This window comes from Rhinolophus ferrumequinum, chromosome 16, assembly GCF_004115265.2.
Source record: "Rhinolophus ferrumequinum isolate MPI-CBG mRhiFer1 chromosome 16, mRhiFer1_v1.p, whole genome shotgun sequence".
NCBI classification, from domain to species: domain Eukaryota; kingdom Metazoa; phylum Chordata; class Mammalia; order Chiroptera; family Rhinolophidae; genus Rhinolophus; species Rhinolophus ferrumequinum.
In genome coordinates, this window is record NC_046299.1 from 21498118 (window position 1) to 21521996 (window position 23879).

At 46.1% G+C, this 23879-nt stretch overlaps 1 protein-coding gene, 1 long non-coding RNA gene and 1 other non-coding gene across 5 annotated transcripts in view; 2 read left to right on the forward strand and 1 right to left on the reverse strand.

Annotated features, from left to right (window-relative positions):
- Window positions 1-233: 233 nt before the first annotated feature.
- TRNAI-GAU (transfer RNA isoleucine (anticodon GAU)) lies at window positions 234-307 on the forward strand. Its single transcript has one exon. It is a non-coding gene; the product is annotated as a tRNA-Ile (tRNA).
- Window positions 308-3336: 3029 nt separating this feature from the next.
- LOC117036077 (uncharacterized) lies at window positions 3337-8260 on the reverse strand. The gene is made up of 3 exons (XR_004425321.1): window positions 8047-8260; window positions 5570-5688; window positions 3337-4024 (listed from the first exon to the last, which is right to left on the reverse strand). It is a non-coding gene; the product is annotated as an uncharacterized LOC117036077 (long non-coding RNA).
- A 4559-nt stretch (window positions 8261-12819) lies between these two features.
- The window catches only part of SH3PXD2A (SH3 and PX domains 2A), a 225781-nt gene continuing 214721 nt past the window's right edge, over window positions 12820-23879 (forward strand). Inside the window, exon 1 of one of the 3 annotated variants that reach the window (XM_033130666.1) lies at window positions 12820-13247. In XM_033130666.1, the coding sequence (XP_032986557.1) occupies window positions 13176-13247 (72 nt within the window). In that variant the 5' untranslated portion in view covers window positions 12820-13175. The remainder of the gene's footprint in view (window positions 13248-23879) is intronic. The other 2 variants (XM_033130663.1, XM_033130665.1) reach the window with 2 other exon arrangements.

Here is a 23879-nt window from a genome sequence, read left to right on the forward strand (position 1 = left end):
AAAACAAGGCTTTCCATTTCATTCCATGGAAAATAAACAGCTTAATGTTTTTGAAAAAAAAAACACATGCAAAGAAGTCTGGTGATGGAAGCGCACTGACAGTGCAACACATAAGTAACACGTAGCACATGAAGGAGAACATATTACTAAGGAAAAGCTTAGGAAACTTCAAGCTATTATTAAGATCTACTAGTAATCGGGCAACGAGAACAACGAAAGAGCAGGCTGGGGGTGGCCGGTTAGCTCAGTTGGTTAGAGCATGGTGCTGATAACACCAAGGTTGCCGGTTCGATTCCCGCCTGGGCCACTGTGAGCTGCGCCCTCCTTAAAAAATAAATTAATAAATAAAATAATAATAATAATAATAATAATAATAATGAAAGAGCAGGCTGCTGTGAATGAAAGAGCAACAAGAACCTCTGCCTGATAATTCTGCCCAGAGAGAAATGCACTAGAAATGCAAATTCCCCAAGGGGAGGGCTCTGGTCTATCCTATTCACAGATTAAGTACTCAGTAGTTATGAACTATTCTTTTTTTTTTAGTTTCAGGTGCACAAGACAAAGTAATACTTAGATGTTTGTCATTTATATCCCTCACACTGTGTGAACCCCCTCCCCCCATCCACTATCCCTCTGACGTCGCACACAGCCATTACATTTCTTTTTTTTTTTTTTTTTTTTAAATTTATTGGGGTGACAATTGAGCCATTACATTTCCACTGCCTCTATTCCTAATGCTGTACTCCGCTTCTTGTAAGTATATACATACATATATATACATATATATATATAAAATTATAGTTGGCATTCATTATTGTTCAGCTTCAGGTGTACAGTGCAGTGATCAGGCATCTACATCATCCCTGAGGTGGTCTCCCAAATTGGACACGTGTCCATTGGATACCCTACAAAATCTTTACAACATTATTGATTACGTTCCCCAAATTAATTTTCAAAACCCCATGGCCATCTTGTGGTTACCGACTGTTTTCTAATCCCCTCACCTTCCCCCTGAATTATTCTTAAAGATTAAAGTTACGTACATCTTTACAAACCAGCAGGACCAGAGAACAAATGGTGCTTATTTTAGTTAATAACAACAATAACAATATAAAAACTAACATTTACTGAGGATTTACCATGTGTCCACACTGTGCTGCCCATTTTACATGAATTATCTCATGTTCGTCTGACAATGACGCCATAAGGTAAGCATTGTTAGCTCCATTTTATAGACAAGAAACTGACGCTTAGAAAGGTCGAATAACTTGCAAAGGTGGCACAAAGAATAATGGGAGGGCATGAATCCAAAGCCACACCCATACTCTCCCCACCACATTCTTCTGCCATATATGCATTCAGAAAAGCTATTATGAGGAAGATTATTTTTTAACCACGCCATGAAATGTTGGCAAAAATGTAATGATATTCAAATGGTAAGAAAACAATGGTGGGGGGAAAGTGAGAGAGTAATAGTTTTTATTAAGTTGTGCCTGTACCAGGTTAAGCCATCATTATATGGTACATCAAGCATTAGCCATTATGAAAAAGACAGCATCTCAAAATGCATTGTATAAGACATTTTAATGATACTGAGGTACAGTCCTCCACATTGCAGACTTTGAAGACATTTTGGGGTTATTGTAATAATAAGGGCAGTGAAATCCAGAATTTACTTTTTACTTTTTGGGCCAAAGCAAGATGCAGGCATGACAATTTCAAGTGAGAAAAAAAATTACTCTGTCTGGTTAAAGAAAACGAATTGTTAGCTAAATACTTCTGTTTAAAACAGATAAATTGAAAACTGAATCCTTCAGCTGGCATTTTTACAAACCTAAGCAGGCTGAAGTTGCATTACAGTATTGAGATTTTGTCATATTCACAGCTTAAGATAAAGTGTTAGCAAAGAGAAAAAATAAGTCACAGGTCTATATTAAAAATTAGTAGTTCTGATTTGAAATTTTGCAAGATATCTGACACATTAAGACTTTAAAATATCAGATATTTCAAATGGCACATTGAACACCACATAAGGTTACAAAGTATATCTGAAAAGTCTTTTTTGCTGAACAATGAGGTAAAAACTACCAGAGGAGCTACTCCTTCATTGATCCCCTTGAAATGGAATCAATTTAAGAATTGAGGCAGTTAATAGATATTATTAGTAATATAACTTTGAAACAGAAAATGCTTATTCCTCCTCTTTCAAGCTTCTGGATCAATTTCATTGAAGAGTGTCAGAAGACTACAAGAGAAGTTGCTTAAAGACTGTCACTATTTGCAAGGACTGTCTTCCTGTGAATCAAGAATTACTTGATGCTGTGTAACAATAACAAAATATAAAAACTGATTATTGACACTAATATACAACTAGAACTGACATCCATAACCACCATCTTCTGATTTCTATGCTTATCAAAGCACATTCATTGCCCCCACTGATTGATTTTATATTTGTATTTATAATAAATTATTTAAATATGACTATTTCAAACACACTTCACAGTACAGAGAACAATATGAAAAATAAGCTCTCACCCAATTTTAACAAATATTAGCATTTTACCACATTCAATTATTTTTTAAAAGATATGTACTACTACAATTTACAGAAACTTCTGGTTCTCCTCTCTTACCAGAGAACCACAATCCTGAAGTTGATCTTTTCTGTCCATTTTAATATTTTAACCACAGTTGTATATTTTCCTAAACACACACACACACACACACACACACACACACACACACTACATATAGATATAATGTATAGTGTTGTTTTTTATTTTTAACATTTGCAGAAATGTTAAAAACATGCATTGTTTTTACTCGCCAGAATCTTACAAGTATGGAGATTTACCTGGGCTGACTTGTTTAATCTTATTTCTTTCCTCTTTTTCTTTTTTATTCAGGTATGTCTTGGTCAATTCTGGCTACTATAACAAGAATATCCTAGGCTGGGTAACTTAAATACCGTGTTTCCCCGAAAATAATACCTAGCCGGACCATCAGCTCTAATGCATCTTTTGGAGCAAAAATTAATATAAGACCCGGTATTATATTATATTATACCCAATCTTATATTATATAAGACCCGGTATTGTATTGTATTTATTATATTATATTATATTATATTATATTATATTATATTATATTATATTATATTATATTATATTATACCGGGTCTTATGTTAAAATAAGACTGGGTCTTATATTAATTTTTGCTTCAAAAGACACATTAGAGCTGATGGTCCGGCTAGGTCTTATTTTCAGGGAAACACGGTAACAGACATTTATTTCTCATAGTTCTGGAAATTTGTAAATCTGAGATCACGGTGTCAACATGGATAATTTCTAGTGAGGGCCCTCTTTCTGGTTTCCTCACATGGGGGTCGGAAGAGGAAACAAGCTCTCATGTGTCTCTTCTTATAAGGACACTAATGCCATCAGGAGGGCATCACCCTCGTGACCTAATTACCTCTCAAAGTCCCCATCTCCAAATACCATCACATTGGAGATTAGGGTTTCAACACATGAAGTTCGGGGAGACAGAGACATTCAGTGCCTAGCAGGGTATGCTATACATACTCAACGCTGGCACATAAGCTTAAAACCTCCACCCAGATCAAGATGGAGATCGTTCCCAGCACCCCACACTTCTTTGTGGCTCCTCCCAGTTCAAACTTCGCAGAGGTAACCGCTTAGATGACCTCTAGTGCCATCAATTAATTTTGGCTGTTTGGAACTTTATGTAAATGAAATCATACAGTACGTACCCTAAGGGTCTGTCTTTTTTGCTCAGTATTGTGTCTGTCAGCTTTATCCAGGTCGTTGCGTGTAACAATTGTTTGTTCTTTATCATTGGTATACAGTATTCTGTTGTATGAATGTAATCATTTATTAATCCACTCAGCCTTGGTGGACATTAGGGTGGCTTTCAGTTTTGAGTTATTATGAATAATGCTGCTGTAAATATTTTCATACATTTTTTGGTGGACATATGCATTGATTTCTCTTGGATCTATACCTAGGAGTGAAATTGCAGGTCTTAATATAGGCATACTGTACAGAATTGAGTAGTTACAAGAGAGATCATACAGCCCAAAAAGTTGAAAATATTCACTATCATTCATTTAACAAACATTTAGTGAAATCTTGTTATGTATCAGCCATTGTTCTCAGCACTGGGGGTATGAGAAAACAGCCCGACATCCCTGTTTATAGAACTGGCCTTCTTATGTTTTAGTAATATCATGAATTAATAACCAGACATTACCTACATGGTTTCTTGGCTGTCCATTGGTGAGATTTTTCTATTTTGTTTCTAAAAGTCAGAGCAGTGGCAACCCCTCATGTGTTAAGCATGGCTAAGAGTTTTGGCCTGAAAGAGAGGGATTTTCCAGGGATCTCCTGGCACAAATGGTCCAGTTTCTACCACAGTAAATGGCATCATGTGGAAGTTCAAAATCCCTCCTCACTAGCACTTCCCATCTCGTGGAGTATTCTTGCAGTGTCCCTGTGCAGGACGCTTTGCACTTGTAGACGGGGCTGGGCCGGCTCTGACCCCTGCCAGCAGACAGCCCTGAAGTCCGCAATAGTCATCCCCAGCTGCGAGGTCAGTGTACAATAATGCATGGCCTAGTGCTATTTCTTCTGAAGGAATGATTTGTTTTAAGTAAGTTCAAACCTTTCAATATGCCTCCCAAGAAGTTAACTGTTCAGAAAACTTCCTTCTCCCCCACCAAAAGATATTAAAGAAAAAACAAGAACTCCAGAAAAATAGGAAACATCTAACCTCCATGAAGATAAAAACAAGCAAACAAACAGCTAAAACTCTTAAAATATCTTTTAAGAGTTTGAAACGATAGCCACGTACGTTATTTTTACTCATAGCAAGCATGTAACATTATCCAAGTAGGAAAAACTATGAAATAAAAGACCAAAAAATAAATAAATAAAATAAAATAAAAAATAAAAATAAATAGACACTTTAGAAAACATTGCTTTCAGTCCATGTAGTAAATACCTTACTTTGAATGTACAGAAAGTACATACTTAACAGAAAATATATTTCTTCTAGCCCCCATTAAATAAATGCTGAACAAATATTTTAAAAATAGAGATTTGAAGAGGCCCCAAAATCTTGGTTTTCCCTTGCCTAATTCATTGTTTCTTCCACCTAGACTGTGAGTTCCACAAGGGAGGACATTCTTGTTTGTGACTAAATTCCCATTTGTGGAATAAATACACGAGCATCATGCTTATTCAGCACAATTCCTGCCACAGCACACAGTAAGGGCTTAGTAAACAATTACTGGTATTTCTTGTAATGTAGTTGTTGTAATAATGGTAGCAACTGTTATTGCTACTGTTATTATTATCATGATCATTATCATAGCTAAAGGGAACTTTTGCTACTGATTAGATCAGCCCCCATATATTACAAACCAAAAAAAAAAAAAAAAATAGAAAACTGAGTAGCGCTGCCATCTCCCAGTTATACAGACCAAGAACGTACAATTAATACCTCTATTTCCCTCATCCTCGACAATATTACCGGAGGTCTCTCTACCTTCTAAAATTCCCTTTGCTCCATCCAAGACCATCATCCTAGTCCAGCCTGTTGTCACCTCTTGTTTTCCACTGCAGAACTTCTGACACCAGGACCTTCAGTGGAGGACCATGGTGATCCTTTCAAAATGCAAAGTAAAAACAAACAAACCTTTTATTATTATAGAAGGACATGTGTATAGGACATATTAGAGAAGGAATTTTTAAATTTTTCAATAAATTAGTTTTTAAAATTTAAAACTTTACATTCTCAGCCCAAGATTACCACCGTTCATACTTTAGTATATGTTTGTCCCACCTTGATAACATTTGTCACAATTATAATTTTACATTTATTTGTATGATTTTTAAAACAATGTGGTTCATCCCCAAAGGTAATAAAACTCTCTGAGCACAAGGACCTTGTCTGGTTTGCCATAAGTATAGCCCCAGTTTCTAGCAGAGTGGGTAGCACATGTTGGTAATTTAACAAATATTCATTGAGTGAATAAATAAATAAATGAAGTCCTTGCAAAAGTAAAAAGTAATTTAGTAGGTGTACTTTTGGGGTGTGTGGGCCACTCACACCAGCCTTCTTTCTTAGAATTAATTTCACAACCCAGTGGGTTGGCTCATGAGAGTCACATTTGTACTACATGACTCCACCCATGATAATTGATTGGGTGAGGGGTGGACACATGACCCAAGCTGGGCCAATCAGATTGTTTTTCCTGGGAAGGGATCTGGATTCCACAGGTAACCAGTGAGTGTCAGGTGTGCCTGGAATTGAGGGACTGGTAGACACACTTGGGTAGTGGGGGCTCCTGCTATGTGGGTGAAAAAGAGAAAAACAATCTGCAGATAGAGGAGAATAAAACAGACACACAGTGCTAAGCAGAGATAAGAGTTGGAGAAAATGATCACGTTCTCAAAGATTTGCTACTTCCTGGTTCTACCTCAAGAAACCCAGATGTCTGTGGATAATGAGATACTACTGTATATTGGAAATAAAGCCTCTGCTCCTTTTTTAGCTGGCTCAGCTCAATTTCTAGTACTTGTAAACCAGTGTCTCAACTAAGACATGCGCTATTCATATGTTAGGCCATCAAAGTGATCATAGTTATCTGCCTAGGGCAACACCTTGTTGATGACAGTCTAAATCCCAGCCAGATTCACTTAGGTGGGAAAACCCAACCTATTGAGGCTTCCTCTGCCTGCTCCAGACTATTGGGTAAGAAGTGAACCAATTATGAGGATATCGTCTGCTTGAAATACAGAGGGCAGGATGTCAGCTAGCCAGACTTAACTTTGAGGGTCTTGAATCTTTCACCTGAAATCACCATATGGATTCGAAGAGGGCAAAAAACAATAATTTCTATGACATTTCCGAATAGAGAACTGAAAAAACAGAGGAGGGTCAAGCTAAAATCAGATTCATATTTTTGCTTGTGGCTTCAGGCTATTTAAAGGAACTGCCTTTGAATTCCCCAAGGAACTTTTTTTTTTTCCCTGTTCTTTTGTCATTCAGTGGCCAACTCAGGGTTTGCTTGGTTCTGGAAAATCCAGGGAATTTTGAAAAAGAAAATCTGCGGTGGTTTATGGTTGCAATGGAACTATGCAGACTGATCTGTTATACCAAGATGATGCTGGTAACCCCCCACCAGGTGGGAATTCCCTTGAAGGCGTGTTTGGTAGTTGAGATAGATGGTACAAAACCATCCTCACTCTCATCCCCGAAGGTCTTAAAATACAGTGCACTAGTTTGGGGACCAGATGTCTGGTCAGTGTTAGGGATGCAGCCTGGAGTTATGGAATATTTTTTTTTCTCTGTGAATCTAATTGTGTCTTTGGCCTCTTTGGCCATGCATGTTACCACATTTCCCTCTGGTTTTCCAGGGCACGGTCATTTGCTGAGGCTGTAACTTCCAGTGGTTCTATCAAAAAAAAAAAAAAAAAAGAATTTCTGCTGCATATGGACCCTCACCAGAGTCAAGGCTAACACGGGAGACTGAGACTCAACGGTACCACATAAAGAAGCTCGTTGAGATTTTGCTGATGAACTTACTATTTTGGGAGTCAGAGAGAGGTGACTTCTACCACCTGGTGGTTTAGCAAGCAGTGTGTGGAGGGGGTATTATAATGGCTGCAATTAGTGAACAGTGGAGCTGAGCAGACAGAGCAGTTCTGGGGTCTCATCCTGGTCCCAATCCCCAACAACCAAGGAGAGGAGACTTCCGGCCAGCAATTTCTCTCTGGAGAGAATGGAAGTTGGCCTTTCTGTCTACTCCAAATTCAGAAGGGACCATCCTCAAGACATTCCCCATACATAATTCTATTAGGGCTGGTTTGAGAGAGGGAGAGAGAGAAAAGAGAAGAGAAAGGGATGAGGAGGAGGGGAAAAGGGAGGGCGAAGGGGGAAGGGAAGGCAGAGGAGTAGGAGAAGAAGGAAGGGGAAGGAGAAGAAAAAAGAAAGAAGCACGAGAGCTCTCGACTACTTACAGTCTGTAGATTGGCAGGTTATCAGTTCCACGCCCTCCTGCTTGTCTCTGCCAGAGGTCAGCCAGGGACAGAAAGGGATACAACCTGGACAGCTGCGGGAGTTAAAGATGCGAAAACCACATTGGCCAGGAGGGGGCCCCAAATTTCACTCAAATTTGCACATCTCTGGGTACTAGTCCAGTTGGATCTCACTTTTCATAATAGTTATCCACCCTGCTAGGACATGGAAGGAGCCAGAAAGATTACCAGAGACCCAGGTATGGAATTGATTTCAAGGCTGGGTGTGGTTGAGCAGGACTAGAACCCAGGCTGGGTAAGTCCTGCTCCAAAACTGTTCAAAACTTCTCAGACATCACTTTCATCAGCAGCACCTACAAATATCTGTTGAGATCCCAGAAATTTAAAAAGACAACCATTTATTGAGTCTTGTTTACTATATAAAGCCCAGTGCTGGGTGTGCTGGATGGCGTGTATGTGGCAGGTGGCCAAGGCGCTGGGTGGTGTGGATAGGGAGGGAAAAGGTGGTGCCAGAGTCTAAATTCACTTTCCTCAAGGCCCTCACTGGCTTCTTACTGGTTTAGAAGGTACAACCTAAGCACAACAAAGTTAAAGAATGATAAAAGACGTAAATAAGCGTTCAATAGAGTAGCAGCTGAGCTGTCATAAGGCAATGTATGATTAGTAATCAAATGAATGACTATCAATTGCCATAAACTTTCTGAGGAGGGCGAGAGAATTATACTGTGCCTTTGGTGCTTACTGACTTCAGTGCTTTCCTGTATGCTGTCTTCTCTAGGTGGTTATGAAGCCTACATGGGAGAGAAGGCGGGTGGGCTCTGCAGGTGGGGGGACCCGATAGCCGATAGGATTTGCTGGTGCGCTGACTCTCCCCTGGAGACACACATGGCCCTTGAGGAACGTTCTGCCTTGATGAGGATCCAGGGACTTGTGTGATGCTTGTGTGAATGGAAAATTGGAACCAGGGGCCCCGAGTTCCAGTGGGAGCAACGTTCTGGGCCTGCTTGTGTTTGTAAATGTGCTAAGGGTGCTCTGTAAATGAACTCTTCTCTTCTTGCATATGAGTAGGCTCATAAGTATGGTGGAGGAGAGAGACAGCCAGTCTGGATTTACCTCACTGTGTGGCATCAGGCAACTTGCTTAGTTTCTCTCGGCCTCAGTTTGCTCCTCTGTAAAATTAGGAGAATAGATAACCTCTCAGGTCCCTTCCAGTTGGAAAAGTCTTTGGTCCTAAGCATCCTATAATTACATTTTTGAAAAATCAGATTTTCAAGTATCAGTCAGTTTGCATCAGTATTTTGGGTCCTCTTTCTCTTATTTATTCTAAATTTGTTTTGGGTATTTTTATGGTTATATTTCGTCATTTGAATTCACACAAGATCCCTGGATTGGAGGCATCCCTAGTTCATAAACGAAGGTGACAGAATAGGGGGTTATTAGATCCTCTCCAGCAGTACTAGCTCCTTGAGCAGATGTTCTCAACATGGACCACCCAGTGTACCTACTATGTACCAGGTATGCTGGGTTATTGAATGAATGAGATGCAGTCCGGTCTGCATGGAGCTTTCACTCGGTCTCAATGGTTTCTAGGGAGTGCCAGGCACACGTGAGGCACTTAGTAAATGTGTGTTGAACAGCAAAGAATGCTTGAGGCACTGCTGGGAAAGAAAGAGGTTGAAATGTACCCAGGGAAGAAGGGAGAGCCTGTACCATTTTAACTTAAAGTCTCTTGGGCACACAGCCCCAGGAGGGAAAGGAGATTTTCTCCCACAGGTATAAATAACTTCTGCCCAACTAATCCCATGGGTTGGGGTGGGGGCTGGCACTCAGTCTTCCCTCCAACTGAGGTAATTTGGGAGCCCAGGGAGAATTGGAAGTGCTCAAATTGTGCTTTAAGACACTGAATTTAGGAGATGTCAGGTTGTCTGGGGTTTCTTAGCCTGGAAGAAAGCCATCACCTTGTACGTGAACACTGAGTCACTAAGACAGCAGGGGAGCATGGAACCTCCCTCTCTCCTCCAGATCTCTTGAGCTTAGAGTCATGCTCAGGTCTTGATCAGAAGCAGGAGGGTGAGTGGGAAACCACTGGTGCCTCTTAGATGAGCCAACTGCTCTGACTCAAAGGGACCCAAGGCAAGCCAACCCCCCTCCCCTTCTTTCCCTCCAACAGCTAACACCACCAGCTCCCCTCACCATGGGTTTCTCAGGCTTAACTAGCACTTCCTGAATGCTTTGGGTCCACAGAAGAAAAGTGGCGGAATGCCATTATGAGTCCTTTTACTGTGAACCCACAGGCCCTCTTGATTCATCATCAGAGGCCCTCCCAGTTTCCCACACTGGGAGCCCTACCTTTGAGGGGATCTCAGTGCTGAGGGCGTATCCTGGGTCAACCCCCTCCCCCAACAGGCCTTGCTCAGGATATGATGCCTCGACTCCTCCTTTCCCTTCTCTGAGCATCACTGCCAGAAACCCTGTGCCTAGTGTCAAGGTCCCTCACGGTCGGGACTCCCCACACCCATCCTTCTTCTTATTTCTTTCTCCTGTGCCTCACCCTCTCTCCCTGACCCTTCCTCACGTGGACACTCTCCTTCTGGCCCTCTGCCTGTCTCCAGCTGGTTCAGGTTTCAGGTTACTTATGTCTCCTCACTCCACCTTTTCTTCTCCCTCTGATCATTCATTTAACCAATACTTGTTGTGACTATCACTGTATATAAAGTACTGTGCTTGGCTATATGAGGAGTGCAAAGAAGTATATAACTTACAGCCAATCCCTGTGCCCGAGGTGCTTTCAGAGGAAACGAAGTGTGTTATGGACAAATCACACATGTCCAAGCAGCTCAGGGCAAGCACTGCTGGTCTGGGAAGAGTTCAGAGGAGGCAGAGTATTCCAAAGTGCGCTGAAGTCTGCCCATCCTCCAGGGCTCTGCACAGGGACAGCCTCCTCCATGAAGCCCTCCTTAATTACTCCATTTTCTTGAGTCCTAATGCACATTTTATTAGATACAGTCTTAGTGGTATCCCTGTTTCTCAATTGGATTTCCTCCTCTTTGAGGGAAGGGACAAGTCTCTGTCAATTGGATTTAGTTTTCTGTTCCACAAACATTAATTGAACTCTTTCACTCTTCTCTCAGTGCCTTGCAAATGAGCATAGTATAGGTGCTCAATCAATCCTAAAATTCCAGAATTTTAGAGAAGAAATTTTAATTGCTTTTAATTTAATTTTTGTAAATGTCAAAAGCTATACATGCTAATTATGAAAAACAAACTGAAAATGTCTCCATAGGAGTAACTACCGCTTAGAGCTTGGAGTGTATGTAGGAAGTAATCTTAAAAGACCATCCAGTTCAGCATCCACATTTTACAATGAGAACATTAAGGTGACCCTAAGGCCTGTGGCATTGAGTTAAGTGATTTGCTCAAGGTCAAACATAGAGATAGTGGCATCCCTTGCTGTTCTAGCATCCTTCCCCAAGAAGGTTGGAGGAATAGTGGGGTACTCTGTAACAAGCAAATGTGTGAATGAAGTCTTAGATTAGTACATGGGTTCTGACAGTGCAGAGAAGTGAATATTAATACAATAAGGTCATAAAACTCTTCAGCCCCCATTTCAGATGTTTCACCTTGGTCCATAGTCACAAAGCTTTATTGTGATTGTGAAGCAATAGGATTCATTATGAAAACACTGTCTCTTTAAATATATTTGAAACTAGAATGGGAAAAAAATGTTCAAATAGATGGGTGGGGGGGTGAGGGTGGGAAGTAAATTGAATTAAATAGTAATTGTGCTCTAAATCCAGGGACAGACAAGTGGCTTGGAAAGTCAGTTTTCCAGACCAGAGGGAGAGGTGGTGAGAAAGCCAGAGCCTGGGGCCAACGATGAGTTGGCCCCCAACCCAGTGGATTTTCCCACCATTGTATGCTCCATTCCCTCCTCCCTGGCCTAGGGAGGATCCCAGGGGAGCTCCAGGCTTAAGGCAGTGGTGTTATGCAGAATCTTGTAACCTCACTGGTAAATGATGTCACAGGTTAGGTGCACAGGCCCAGATCGATGAACGACTCAGGCAGCGGATCGATCACATTTCCACATTTCCGGGGAGAATTCACCCTTTGTGACCCGCAGGAGGGCAGGTGGTTTATCAAAAGAGGCTCCGGCTTGAAGGATTTAATGCTGGCCCCTTCCCCAGTCCCATCTCCTCCGGGGGGGTGGGGTGGGGTGGTGGTGTTGGTGGTGGTGGTGTGTGTGTGCTGGGTAGTAACAGCAGGCTAATAAACTACTTTTCATTAAAGAGATCTGGGGGATAAGAGTAAGAGGGACACATAAAGGTAGGGACAAAAAGGCACAAATCCACTCCAAGACGGAAAGCCAGGGTAGGGGCGCGTTGGCTTCACTTCCCCCCCTCCTCGAAAGCCACCCTGAGTTTCTATGCCCAGTGAAGTAGCCCGGGGCCGCTCCAGGCCGCGGGCTGCGCTTTCCGCGCGGTGGGGGCCCGCCGGCCCGCCCTGGCCGCTCTGGCCTCGCTGCAGCCCCCTCCCCGTCGCCCGAGCCCCTCCCCCCGGGCCCGGAGCCCCTCCCCGCACGCTTCCCCTCTCTCTTCTCCCCTCCCTTCCCTTCCTAGCCTGCCGGGCTCTGCCTCCGCCTCCAGCGCCCACAGTCTCCGCCAGCGCCGAGCCCCCCGGAGCCCGAGTGCGGCAAAGGGCTGCCGTCCGCCCCTCCCCAGCGCGCTGACAGCAGGCTCCGGGGTCCCCGCCCCGTCCCCTCGCCGGCGGGACACACCCCCGCCCCTCCTCTGCTCCGCCAGTTCCCGCCGGACCCACCGGGCGGCGGAGAGAGCGGGCGAGCGAGCCGAAGAGCGGCAGCCGCGGCGGCGCGGAAGGGAAGGGGCGCGCGGCAGGCCCACGGGGAGCCGCCCGGGGTGCACGGAGCCCGCGTGCCCTCCGGGACCGTCCCCGCCCTGGGGCCATACCTGTGGGCGCCGGGATCCCGGGCAGCGGCGCGCCGGGCCGGAGTGGCGGGTGGCCCCGGGGACCCGGGAAGCGGGAGAAGGAGCCGGAGCTCGGCCGGGATGAGAAGGTGACGCCGCCGGGGGGCGCCACTCACTTTGTGGGGAAAGATGCTAGCCTACTGCGTGCAAGATGCGACCGTCGTGGATGTGGAGAAGCGAAGGAACCCCTCCAAGCACTATGTGAGTAGTAACCCAAACGACCCTGCAGGCGTCTGGCCAGGGACCCCGGTGAGGGCCCCCGGCCGGACCCTCGCCCCTCCCCGCTGTTAAGTCCCGGAGCTGAGTGTCCACAGGGCAGCCCTCGCCGTGGAGTTTCTTCGCAGGTCTGTGATCTCCAGGGAAGCCTTTTCTATCCTTCCTCCACTCACCGCTTCCCCCCTCCCCCCACCCCCGCCCCGTTTTCTTTTTTTGGCTTTGGAATTGGCAAGTGGCTGCCCTTGTCTGTTACAACGGTGAAGTCATCTGTCCGCCTGAGCGTTGATGGATGGTAGGGGGAGCGTTCGTCAAACCCTTGCTGAGACGCTCCGTTGGGAAAGAGCATCTTCCCGGCCCACCCTGGGGGCTCGGGTCGCTCCCGCTCACACAGACCAGGACGATTTCTGAGGCTGGCCCTGGGGAAGGAAGCCTCGCGCTCTCCTCCCACGTTCGTAATGGTCTCTGCCTCCCTAGGCCTGGGTCTGGGGGCAAAGGGAAGCTGCCTCACCTCCTGCCCCACCTCCACCCTCAGCCCTGAGCTTTGATTTCCTTCTTAAAGTCATTGTGTCCGTCGGTGTGAGGAGAACTGTGGCTTTTCCTTTTATCCCTTCTCTGGACGTGACCCTTAACCGGGTTCATTTCCTCTTAAGTGATGCTCCATCTCCAGACACGAGGAGGCAAATGTTTGCTGTGCTTTCCGAGGAATGGCTGCCCCTCCCCCTTCCTTCCCCAAACTTAATGAGAATGGGCTAAGGTTGATTGAGCCGAGTTCCCTGGTCTGGGTGACACGGCCCCCTTTCATCTCAGCCAGTCCTGTCTTCCCATCCTTCGCACCTTAGGAAGTAAACACGGTGTCCTTGACGCCGAGGCTCCCGTACTTGAGAAAGAAGAGACAGCAAAGCAGAAGGACTGCATCTTATTTGCAAATTAGGCACTTAAAGGAGCATTTAGAATGCGCAAAGCATTAATTTTAACAATTAAAACAGGCTGTTGGTTGCTGCCCTAGACAGCACTTTGACCTCAGAAATGCCTTTTATTTCCCTGTTGGAAGGCGACCGAGGTTTGTGCTAATGTAGCCTCAGGCGACTCTTTCTGCCTTTATCGCCAGCTCTGAACTTTGGGTTTCTTATAGGAACAAATGGGCTGGGGCTCAGGTTGGGGAGGAGGTAAACTGTGGAGGCTGGTTCCTGACCAGGTAGAGGTGGGTACCCACGGGGAACATTCCCTGACATGGTCTGAGAGTTGTTCCTTTTATATTATTAGACCCGGCAAGCCTCTTCCCCTGCTTTTCAAGAAAGTTCTTTTTGGAGGACAGGGTCACCAGGTGGTTACCTTGTTCTGGGGACAGATGTCCGTTTGCATTTCCCAGTGCTTATTGTTAAGTCAGCCTTCCTATCTTCTTTTCTCAAATGTTGCAGGCTCAATTTTAGGAGTTCTTTCCTCTAGTCGCCAGTTAAGTTTGGCATTGCTTTCTACAGATGGCACTCTCTGTTCTGAGACCTAGGCAGGTGCTTTTCCGGCTCTAGATTTTGGGTAACACATCAAATCTTACCAATAAGACAAATGATGTCCAAGATCACAGATATAGGATGTACTGGCAACAAGCCAGGGAGTGTTACTAACGAGACTGCGATCCACTGCAGACAGTGTTGAGAGGTGGCTAAGTGCTGGGGCTCTGTGTAACTTCTGGCAAGTTACTTAACTTCCATGGGCCTCAGTTTCCTCATTTTTAAAGTGAAGGTAATAATATTACCTACTTCATAGGGTTGTCCGGAGAATTAAATGAGATCATCCATGCAAAACATTTAGCCCAGTTCCTGGCACATTACAAGCACTCATTAAATGGTAGCGTATTTTTGGTGAGATTCTGACTAAGAACACTTTTGAAAAGCAGCTATTAATGGTCTGGCAAAAAGGAAGAAAGATTTCGGGTTCAAAAACTGATAATAACTTGTTTTATGTGAAAAATGCAAAGGAAGTCTTGTCCAATTCTCTTGAAATAATCATTTCCTCCCTTTTTACAGACAGAGTGTTTCCCAGGACATCTCCGCTTCCCCTGTAAGAATCAACATTATGTTATGGGCAGGGAGTGATGTCACTGAACAGATAGGGACATATAGTACCATAAACTAACGTTGTAGAAAACAGTTAAAGGAGAAGGTGTTATGCCTTGTAAAATTGTGAAGGCGGCAGGGATCCGAGTGTTAATCAGGCCCACCCCCTCATTTTACAGATGAGGAAACTGAGAACCAGATGGGATCAAGTCACTTGCAGCACAGTTAGTTGCAGCCCCTGGGACTAACTGGCATTTTGCCCACGGTGTGGGTTTTGTTCATTGAAGTACCCTAAGTCTAGTTGAGGTTGACCAGGAAGACAAATATCTGGTGGTAGTAAGAGTTTCCTACACATTTGGGGCATAAATGCATAGAGGAAGGAGAGGGTGGCCAACCATAGCAAGTGTCAGTGGTGCCGACAGGGCGAGGAGGAGCAATTGGAGATGCTTATGCTATGAAGTTTAGGATCTCCTTTTTTCTTCGCCCTGGCATGGTGGGCACCGCACACCAGAAGATAAAGTGTTTTGAGTAAGTCACTGGTGTGGGTAGTGGCTGGACATGCTGTGCCCACATCGCATGTATTCTGGAAGCCCTCTGCACTGGAGAAGCATGCCTTCTTCCCGCCTCTCCTCCAATTTTGGCAAATTGTAGACCAGAGAAGTTTTACGGGATGGGCACGTTAGTGGGAGCTAGCTAATGAGAGGCCTGGGGCCCAAGCAGGAGGGGCTCTGCTGACTCCAGAATGCTGGGAACACACTGCAAAGGTTCTCTCAGGACATCCAGCGAAGGGTGTGCTCTTCCCCATGACGAGGGGGAGCCGCTTGCACACCGAGGGTCTTGTGCTTTCGGTCTGTTTATGAAATGCAGACATGTGGCCTCCATCGTTTGGATGGTGCTGTCAGTTTCTGGCTTCCTTCCTCTCTGCCAAACCCCTACTCTGGGAGGGGTTAGGGGAGGGTGGCCAGGCTCCCTGGCATGGAGTTGGGCTCCTCTCTTAACTTTTATGAGCTGCCACTGGGGAGACCTTAGGTAAACTGACTTTGGCCCCAGGCCACTTGTATTTACAATGATCCTGATGTTGTGGGATACCTTCATTTGCAAGTTTTCCACTAAGATACGAGTCCAGGTCCACAGAATTCTTTGCACTCACATGTATGTGTAGGTGTGTGTCAAGTCATATGGTCGTGGAGAGAAGCTTGTTTATCTAAAACAAACACAAAATTATTTGTTCAGATTTGGGAGGCGTTGTGCTTTCACAGTCGTTTCCTTTTCTGATTGTTTAATTCAGACAAATACCAGTCATGAATGTGCTGATCCTTTACAGGACTCGTTAGGGAATGCAAGTAATAACCAGTGTTAGCATTTATCATCGATGGTGCCAGACGCTTAACGTGCATGATTTTATGTGATTCCTACAGTTCATTGAGTATAGCCTAACATGGGGTTGGTTCTTTGCTGCCTTTATACCGATGGCTTCACTGAGTCTTAGAGAAGTGAGAGATGTCTCAGGGTCTTCCAGTTCGTTAAGGCCGATCTGGGGAGACTCAGGTCGGTTTACTTCCAAAGGGGTAAATGGGGCTCTGCTCCTCAACTGGAGTCTGGTTGGAGAGACCAGCCTCAGGCCTGTATGGCAGAGAGAGAGCAATGTGGGTGGTATTTGAGGACTGCCTCACTGTGTGGGACGTTCACCTCATGCTACACAGGTGAGTGTGTGACGGCTCACTGTCAGGCAGGGGGCGTGGAGCAAATCCAGGATGTCTGGTGCCCACTGATACTTGAGGTGATGAATTAAGGATTGACCCTGTGGAAATAATGCATTCTCCCGTGTGTTTAGATCATTACACATTTTTGTTTTGGTCCTGGGAGCTACATTTTTAGGAATCGACCCCAGAACTCTTCATTTCTCAGCCCTTCAGTTTTTTTCTCTAAGTTCAGACTGTGAATCCAGCCCCATGGAAGGAAGGATGGACAGCTGCCGCATGGAAAACGTCTTCTCAGGGCCAATTCCATTAGGGAATGAGTGGTGTTGGACAGATCAGGGTTTGAATCTTGCCTCTGGCTCTTCCTAGCTGCGCAACCTGGGGCCAGCCACTCTGGGCCTGTTTCCTCACCTGTAACCATAGTTGACCTGAGATAATTTTGGGTAAAGCTTCCCCATAGTATCTGGGTACCTGGCCCCCATCATAAGCGCTCAACATACACTGATTTCCATCTGGTGTTTCTGATCACCAAAACACTGAAGCACATTTGGGACCTGATAGGTGAAGCTGAGAGAAGAAAGGAAAGACTGAGGCAAAAAAAAGGAAAGCTCAGCTGTTCATAGTCTGATGGGAAATCGGGCTACATGCCCCATGGAAAACACCCAGCATACAACAGAAACAGATAAACAAGGAGCAGCTGTTCAGACCTGGAGGGCTTCCTGGAGCTGATCTAGTGATGGCCTCCTGGTAAGTTGGGAAGGAGAAGGGAAGGAACGCGGGTTGGGGGAGAGGAGCAGAGAGAGGGGAGCTCCAGGAAAGGGCAAGGTCAAATAGGATCCTAAACCCAAGGTCAGTGCCACACATGGGTTAGCATTCTTGTCTCTCTCTCTCTCTCTCTCACCACACACACACACACACACACACACACACACACACTCACACACAGTTTCTTCTTCTCCGAGGGAAGTGATCTAGGGGTGATTCACAGGTCTGACAAGGCTCCCTACTTATGGAACATCCAACCACATCCTTCAGGGCCGTTGGAATGGGGAGCACAACCAGCCATTTATCATGGCCCTGTTTAGAACTGAGTGAGGGTTTGGGGGGGGCGGCGGTGGGGGCAAATTAGAATTGGAATCACCGTGTGTGGTGGCAGGCAAAGGGGAGGGGAAGGGAAGGGAAAAATAAACCTATTTGATGTCATAAGAGACTGGTTCCAGCTCCAGAAATATAAGTGCCAGCTGCTGCATTTTCCAAAGAGATATTCCGGGGCCAGCGTGAGTTAATGGTCAGTGGAGGCTCTGAATTAGAGGAGTGTTGTTAGGACTTCTGACTTTGGGTTTGCACAGCAGTCCCCTGGAAATTGCCTTCTAATTTCCTCAGCCTGAGTCACTGACCAGACTTTTCCTCAGCCAGAAAAAGTCTAACAGGCAATTCTGTTCTTGTTTGCCCCTTAATGAAACAAAATAAAACAAATAATAGTATTATACATACAGTAGTTACTCCTCTTGAGTGCTGAGAATCCAGGAAAGGGATAATGGATTAGGACAGGGATCCAGGGAACAGGAAGGACAAGGGGTGTGTGTGGGAAATGAGGTGGAGATTCTGACTTTGGAAATAGGTTCTGAACCAGGGCCAGAGGTTTACTCTGCCATGACAATTGCCAAAAACAATGGAAGCATCCAGTAGGGTGATCAGCGTTTCAAGAAGCGGATTCCTAGAGCTATATGTGATTTCTCACAGCTGCTACTTGTAGTGCAGTCAGTCACAGGAAGGCAGGTGAATGGAGATGTTAGGGGCCTGGACAGGAGGCCAGGAAGGTGGGAGTATGGGCCACAGGAAAGCCCCTCTAGTGCCTTCAAGTCACCTCCAGGCAAGTCACCACATCAACAACAGGTGCTGAGCAGAGCCAGCGAGGAAGTCCAGATGCACAGTGAAGTGAGAAGGGGGAGAACTAACATATGCATACCCACTACGTGCCAGGCAGTGCAGAAGACACCTGTTAGAGGGGATCTTATTGGAGCTTCACCACAACTACATGAAGTGGGTAAGTGTTTTTACCCCTACTTTACAGATGTGGAAAATGAGTCCCAGAGAGTTTATGTGAATCTCACTCAGAGTAATTCATTGGCAAGGCCGAGATCCTTACCCTGACACTCACGTCTGTGAGTTTGTCACCTTCTTCCCCATTAGAACTGGGTCAGTGCAAGAGAGGCATGGAAATGACCCTGGAATCCAGGCAGCACCCCCTGAGAGGATGACATGTGCGTCTGGAAGGCTGTGTTGTCAAAGAGCACCTGGGCTCTGGTGTCCCTGGGCTGGAATCCTATCTCCACCACTTGCTACCATGGGACCCAGTGCGAGTCACTTGTATCTCTGTGCCTCAGTTTCCTTATCTGTAAAAAACAAAAAATGAGGGGAAAATAGGACCTTGCTCATACGGTTGTGATGAAGATGAAATGAGTTAATAAATGTGAAGAGCTTAGAACTGTACCTGGCACATGTTAAGCACAATATAGGTATTTGAGATAACATTAATAATTATTAAGTTCAGAAGAGGGACCGCTCTCTGTGAACTGGAGTTTCAGGGAAGACTGGCTGGAGAAGGCAGCCTTCAGGATGGGCCTTGAGGAGTCATTAGGATTTGGATGGCAAAGAGTAGCATTTAGAAGGGGAAAAAAGAGGAAGGGCCTTCCAAGAAAGGGAAAAGCAGAGGTGCCAGAGGTGGAACACACAAGAAAAATATGGGCAAAAGCCAGGTAGGGGAGAAGGATGAAGAGAAAGATCAGGGCTAGCTTCTGAGAGCCTCAAATGCCAGCTGAGCGAATTCAGAGTTTATTGTGTAGGCTCCTCTGAACCGTCCTTTTCTCCCAAGGATTGCAGGGGAAGGGGAGTTGATTGTCACAATGGGGTCCTTCTGGTAGGTTGCAGAGCTAGCTCTACGTTTGTTCTTACAGCTGTGGCTGGAACAGCTAGGTAAGGACTGGAACCCTATTTCTAGATCTGCACTGGGGACTCTAGTTGGCAGATCGGAGCCCAGCCCTTCCCTGTTTACAGTTCTTACTCTGAGGGGTCAGGCTGCCTCATAAAAGTTGATTGCACCCTTGAGGTCTTTGGGAAGGAGGGTGGAGGAGGAGGAGAAGGGCAAGCAGCAAGGAGTGACGTTTTGGCTGCTTTGGGCCTCACCAGTGGCGGGTCCTGGCTGGCAGGGCCCATACAGCCGCAGGATGTCACAGTGAAGTACTTTCCTTCTGCATTTTCCAGCACAGCTGCTGAAGCACCCCAGTGGCAAGAGAGAGGAAACCCCTATCCTTGTAGGGTCTGGGGGCTGATACCAAACAGCTTTCTGGGGGCCCGAGATGTCTTTGAAGTCTAAGTGTTACGCGAAGCAGTCCTGCTAATTTTGCCTTCTCCTTCAACATCTCTCTGAACTTGTTTTACTTTTAAATATAATACAGTGCCTCAACTACCTCTTCATGTATTGGACCCCAGCACTTGCCCAGATATTCCAGTAAGCCTCATTCTTTAGGGAAAACATAATTATAAAAATAACAGCTAACATTTCTGGATGCTTTCTCCATGCTAGGAGTTTTATAGAAACTCTTAAAATTGTCCCTGAAGGGTGTAGGTATGGCTGGCATCCACAGCTTACAGATCAAGACACTGAGACCCAAAGAGCTTAAACAAATTGGCAAACACTACGTAGCTAATAAGCTGCACGTAGAGAGGGGTCTGCCCTGACGTAGGCCTGCGGGCTCTGAAGCCTGCCCTGTCTGCACACAGACCTCATAACCCCATAATCATGGTATACCTGGGGTGACTGGGCCCCAGGGAGATTCCACCTGAGGTCTGGCTGGTTGGTTTCTCAAGCCATGAGACCTTCCACATGTCACCTGCCCCATCCAGATCTCCATTTGCCCATCTAGAAAATGGGCTCATTGCTTCCTTTCTGGCCTGCAGAGGGGAGGGTGGGTATGAAAGCTGCTTTGGAAACCTCCGAGCCCACAGAAAGTAGCTCAATCTGTTTTTTTAATCATTTGGGGAAGGGGATGCGTTACAAAAAGGAGCTGTTCCTGACCCCCTGAGAAGCCTCACAGTTGAGTCAGGATCACCTTAGAGCCTCAGCGAAGGTGGCTTCTAGAAAACCACCCTGGGAATTACACTTTGCTTCTTTCTAAGCCTATCATTTTTGTGAATGGGAAGAGACACAACTATTTCCAGTCCCTTCTTTCCCTGCTGTTACCTGAGGGGAGGAAGTGACATCCAGGCAGCTGAGTTAGCAAAGGGGAAACAGCTGTGCTTTCTGCCCTTAGCTGCTTTCTCTGGCCCTTTGCTGTCATTTCCCTTTGGCTGGTAAGGAAGCCACCCTCCCCAAGCCTGGGTGGAGTCCTGTGGTGGGGTGGGGGTGGAATCCCATCCTCTGTGTGTCAATGCTGCATAACTTACGCAGTGGAGCGTGTGGGGGCCCTCCAGTATGTCTCTGGGATCCCTGGAGCATGAACTTCAGACCTGGCGGAAATTGATCACTCTTATCACATGTGACTGCAGCTCCAGGAAGTAAGGGGTGGGGGTGCTGCCCAATGCTGGTGGTGTGCCAGGTGGGGTGTACCAGGTGGGGTGAGGGATTGTGTGGGTGGGGGCTGGTCTGTAGTTTTGCCCATCGCTTCGTGGTCCCTGGTATAAAGCCCTTGCCAGTTTCCCTTTTTCCAGGAATATTCTCACTTGGGAATAAAGGAGACCTGGACTTGTATTGTGTGGGTACCATCAGCATACAGCTACCATGTATTGCATTCCTATTTTGTGCCAGGCACTGCCAGGACTTTTATTTATAATCTCTGGTCTCAACACAGCCCTGAAGGTATGCCTTTTTAACCCTGTTTTCCTCATATGGAGAGTGAGGTTCAGAACGTTTTGGGTGCATTGTTAGTCAAGCACAAAGCCAGGTATGTTTAGTCGCGCCCCTCCCCAGGCCCCCCACCTCCCAGCCTGTGCCTGTTTCACACTTGCTGTGCCTTACACTCTTGGTCCTTCTCCAGGACTGCCCTGGGGTATCGGGGGCTTCTGCTGGCCCACATGTTGTCCTCCTGAGGAATAGTGTTCTTTGTAGAGAAAGTCTCCTTGCTGCTTTCGCCCACCTAAGGGTACTGAGCACGAAGGGATTGTCCCTGTCGTTTGAAGTGGCTGCTTTGTAAACTCTTTCATGGTAGGCCCCATTCCGACCCAGCTTTATTCCGTTTCCTGATGGCCCAGACCCAAAGGGCTATTTTAAGGGACTTGCCTGTGTGGGAGAATTTCTTTGTAACAACAGAGAGGGAGGCCTGCCTGGCCCGGCATGATGCTGGCAGTGGAGCTCTGAGAGACTGAAACTCTTCCCTGAATTCTGCGCCCTGGGCTGGGCTTGATTCATTGAGCACTCAGTACAGTGCCTGGCACTGGGAAGGGACACGACCACTTGTCAGTGAGAACAAGGGTTCCAGAGGTGGCTGCCCAGGGTTTTCTGCAGGCCTAAGCCCCGGTGGATGGGTAAACTGATCTTTCTCTTGCAGAGCTAAGGTCTAAACTAGAACAAAGTCTGAACTTTGGTTTCAAGCCGGGATTAATTATTTACTTTAGTCATCACTCATTGGCAACTGGAGAAAAGCAGCCTCATTTTCCCCATGCTTGCTGGACGTAGCAGCAACCGGGCAAAGGAAGTAGGGGAGTTGAGTCAGAGAATGTGTGAGTGGAGCCCCTTGCACATGCAGGCACTGGATTAGGACTTCTGTCTCCTTTAATCCCCACAGCAGCCCTGTTTTGTAGACAAGGAAACCGAAGCTCAGAGATGTACACCATCTTGCCCTCTATCACATGGCTGTAAACGGCAAGAGCCAGAGTTTGAACCCAGGTCTCTGCAGCAACAATGCCTATGGTGGTTCCACTGTGCCCCCTGAAGATTTAATAGGGTGCCCAACCCCCTCCCCCAAAGATTGAGGAGCTAGTTGGGAGTTCTCTTTCTTCCCTGTCCCCACCTGGAAGCATCCACACGTGTCAAAACTAGCTGTACTTTTCTCTGTCCTCTCTGTACTCCATCCAACTCTGGTCTCTGTGGCTGTATTTCTCCCTCTACTGAGGGTACCCATGGGGATCTCGGCCCTGGTTTGTGGCTCTGCTGGGGTAAGAATGCTGAGAGCACTGTCCTGGGCTTAAAAAAGGGAGTGGACCCAGAGGGAGAGTGCACAGTGGGCCTTCCCTTGGAAAGCTGAGGACCTGTGCCTTTGTAGATAGCTTTATCTTTGAGCTTCCCCACGAGGCTGGGGACCTAGGGAGTGCAGCATGTGGGTTTTCAGATAAAACTTCAAGGGTCTGGATTAAACCCCAGGTCATCTGCCCACTCTGACCTTCCCTCCAAGCCCCTCCATTAACATGTGATGTGGTTGGAGCTGGTGGTAGGGATAAGATAACAAACCTCTTGCTGCTGAGAATGGACCCCTGGCAAGGCCTGGCCTCTATTTTGGGATTCAAATTTTTATTCCCCTTGAACTCTTGTCCAGAGCCACTTTTGAAGGCCTGGTCCTTCAGAAGCGCCGCTGCTGGGGGCTTTACATCCTGTCCTAGCTAGCAACACACCATCGTTGGGAACAGGGAAGAGTTTAATTAAGGGACACTTTCAGCCTGCTGCTCACTCGAGCTAAACTAGGCTCTGGTAACTTAAATAAGCCCCAGAGAGTGGCTCAGGTGCCAGAAAGTTGGAAGTTGAGGGCAAGAGGATGAGGGCAGGGCACTGATGGCCTCTGCTACATGAGCTCAGATTCTGAAGCTTCTTGCTAGCTTCCTTCACTTGGTCAAATTTCTTTACCTCCATGGGCCGTGGTTTTCTAATCTGT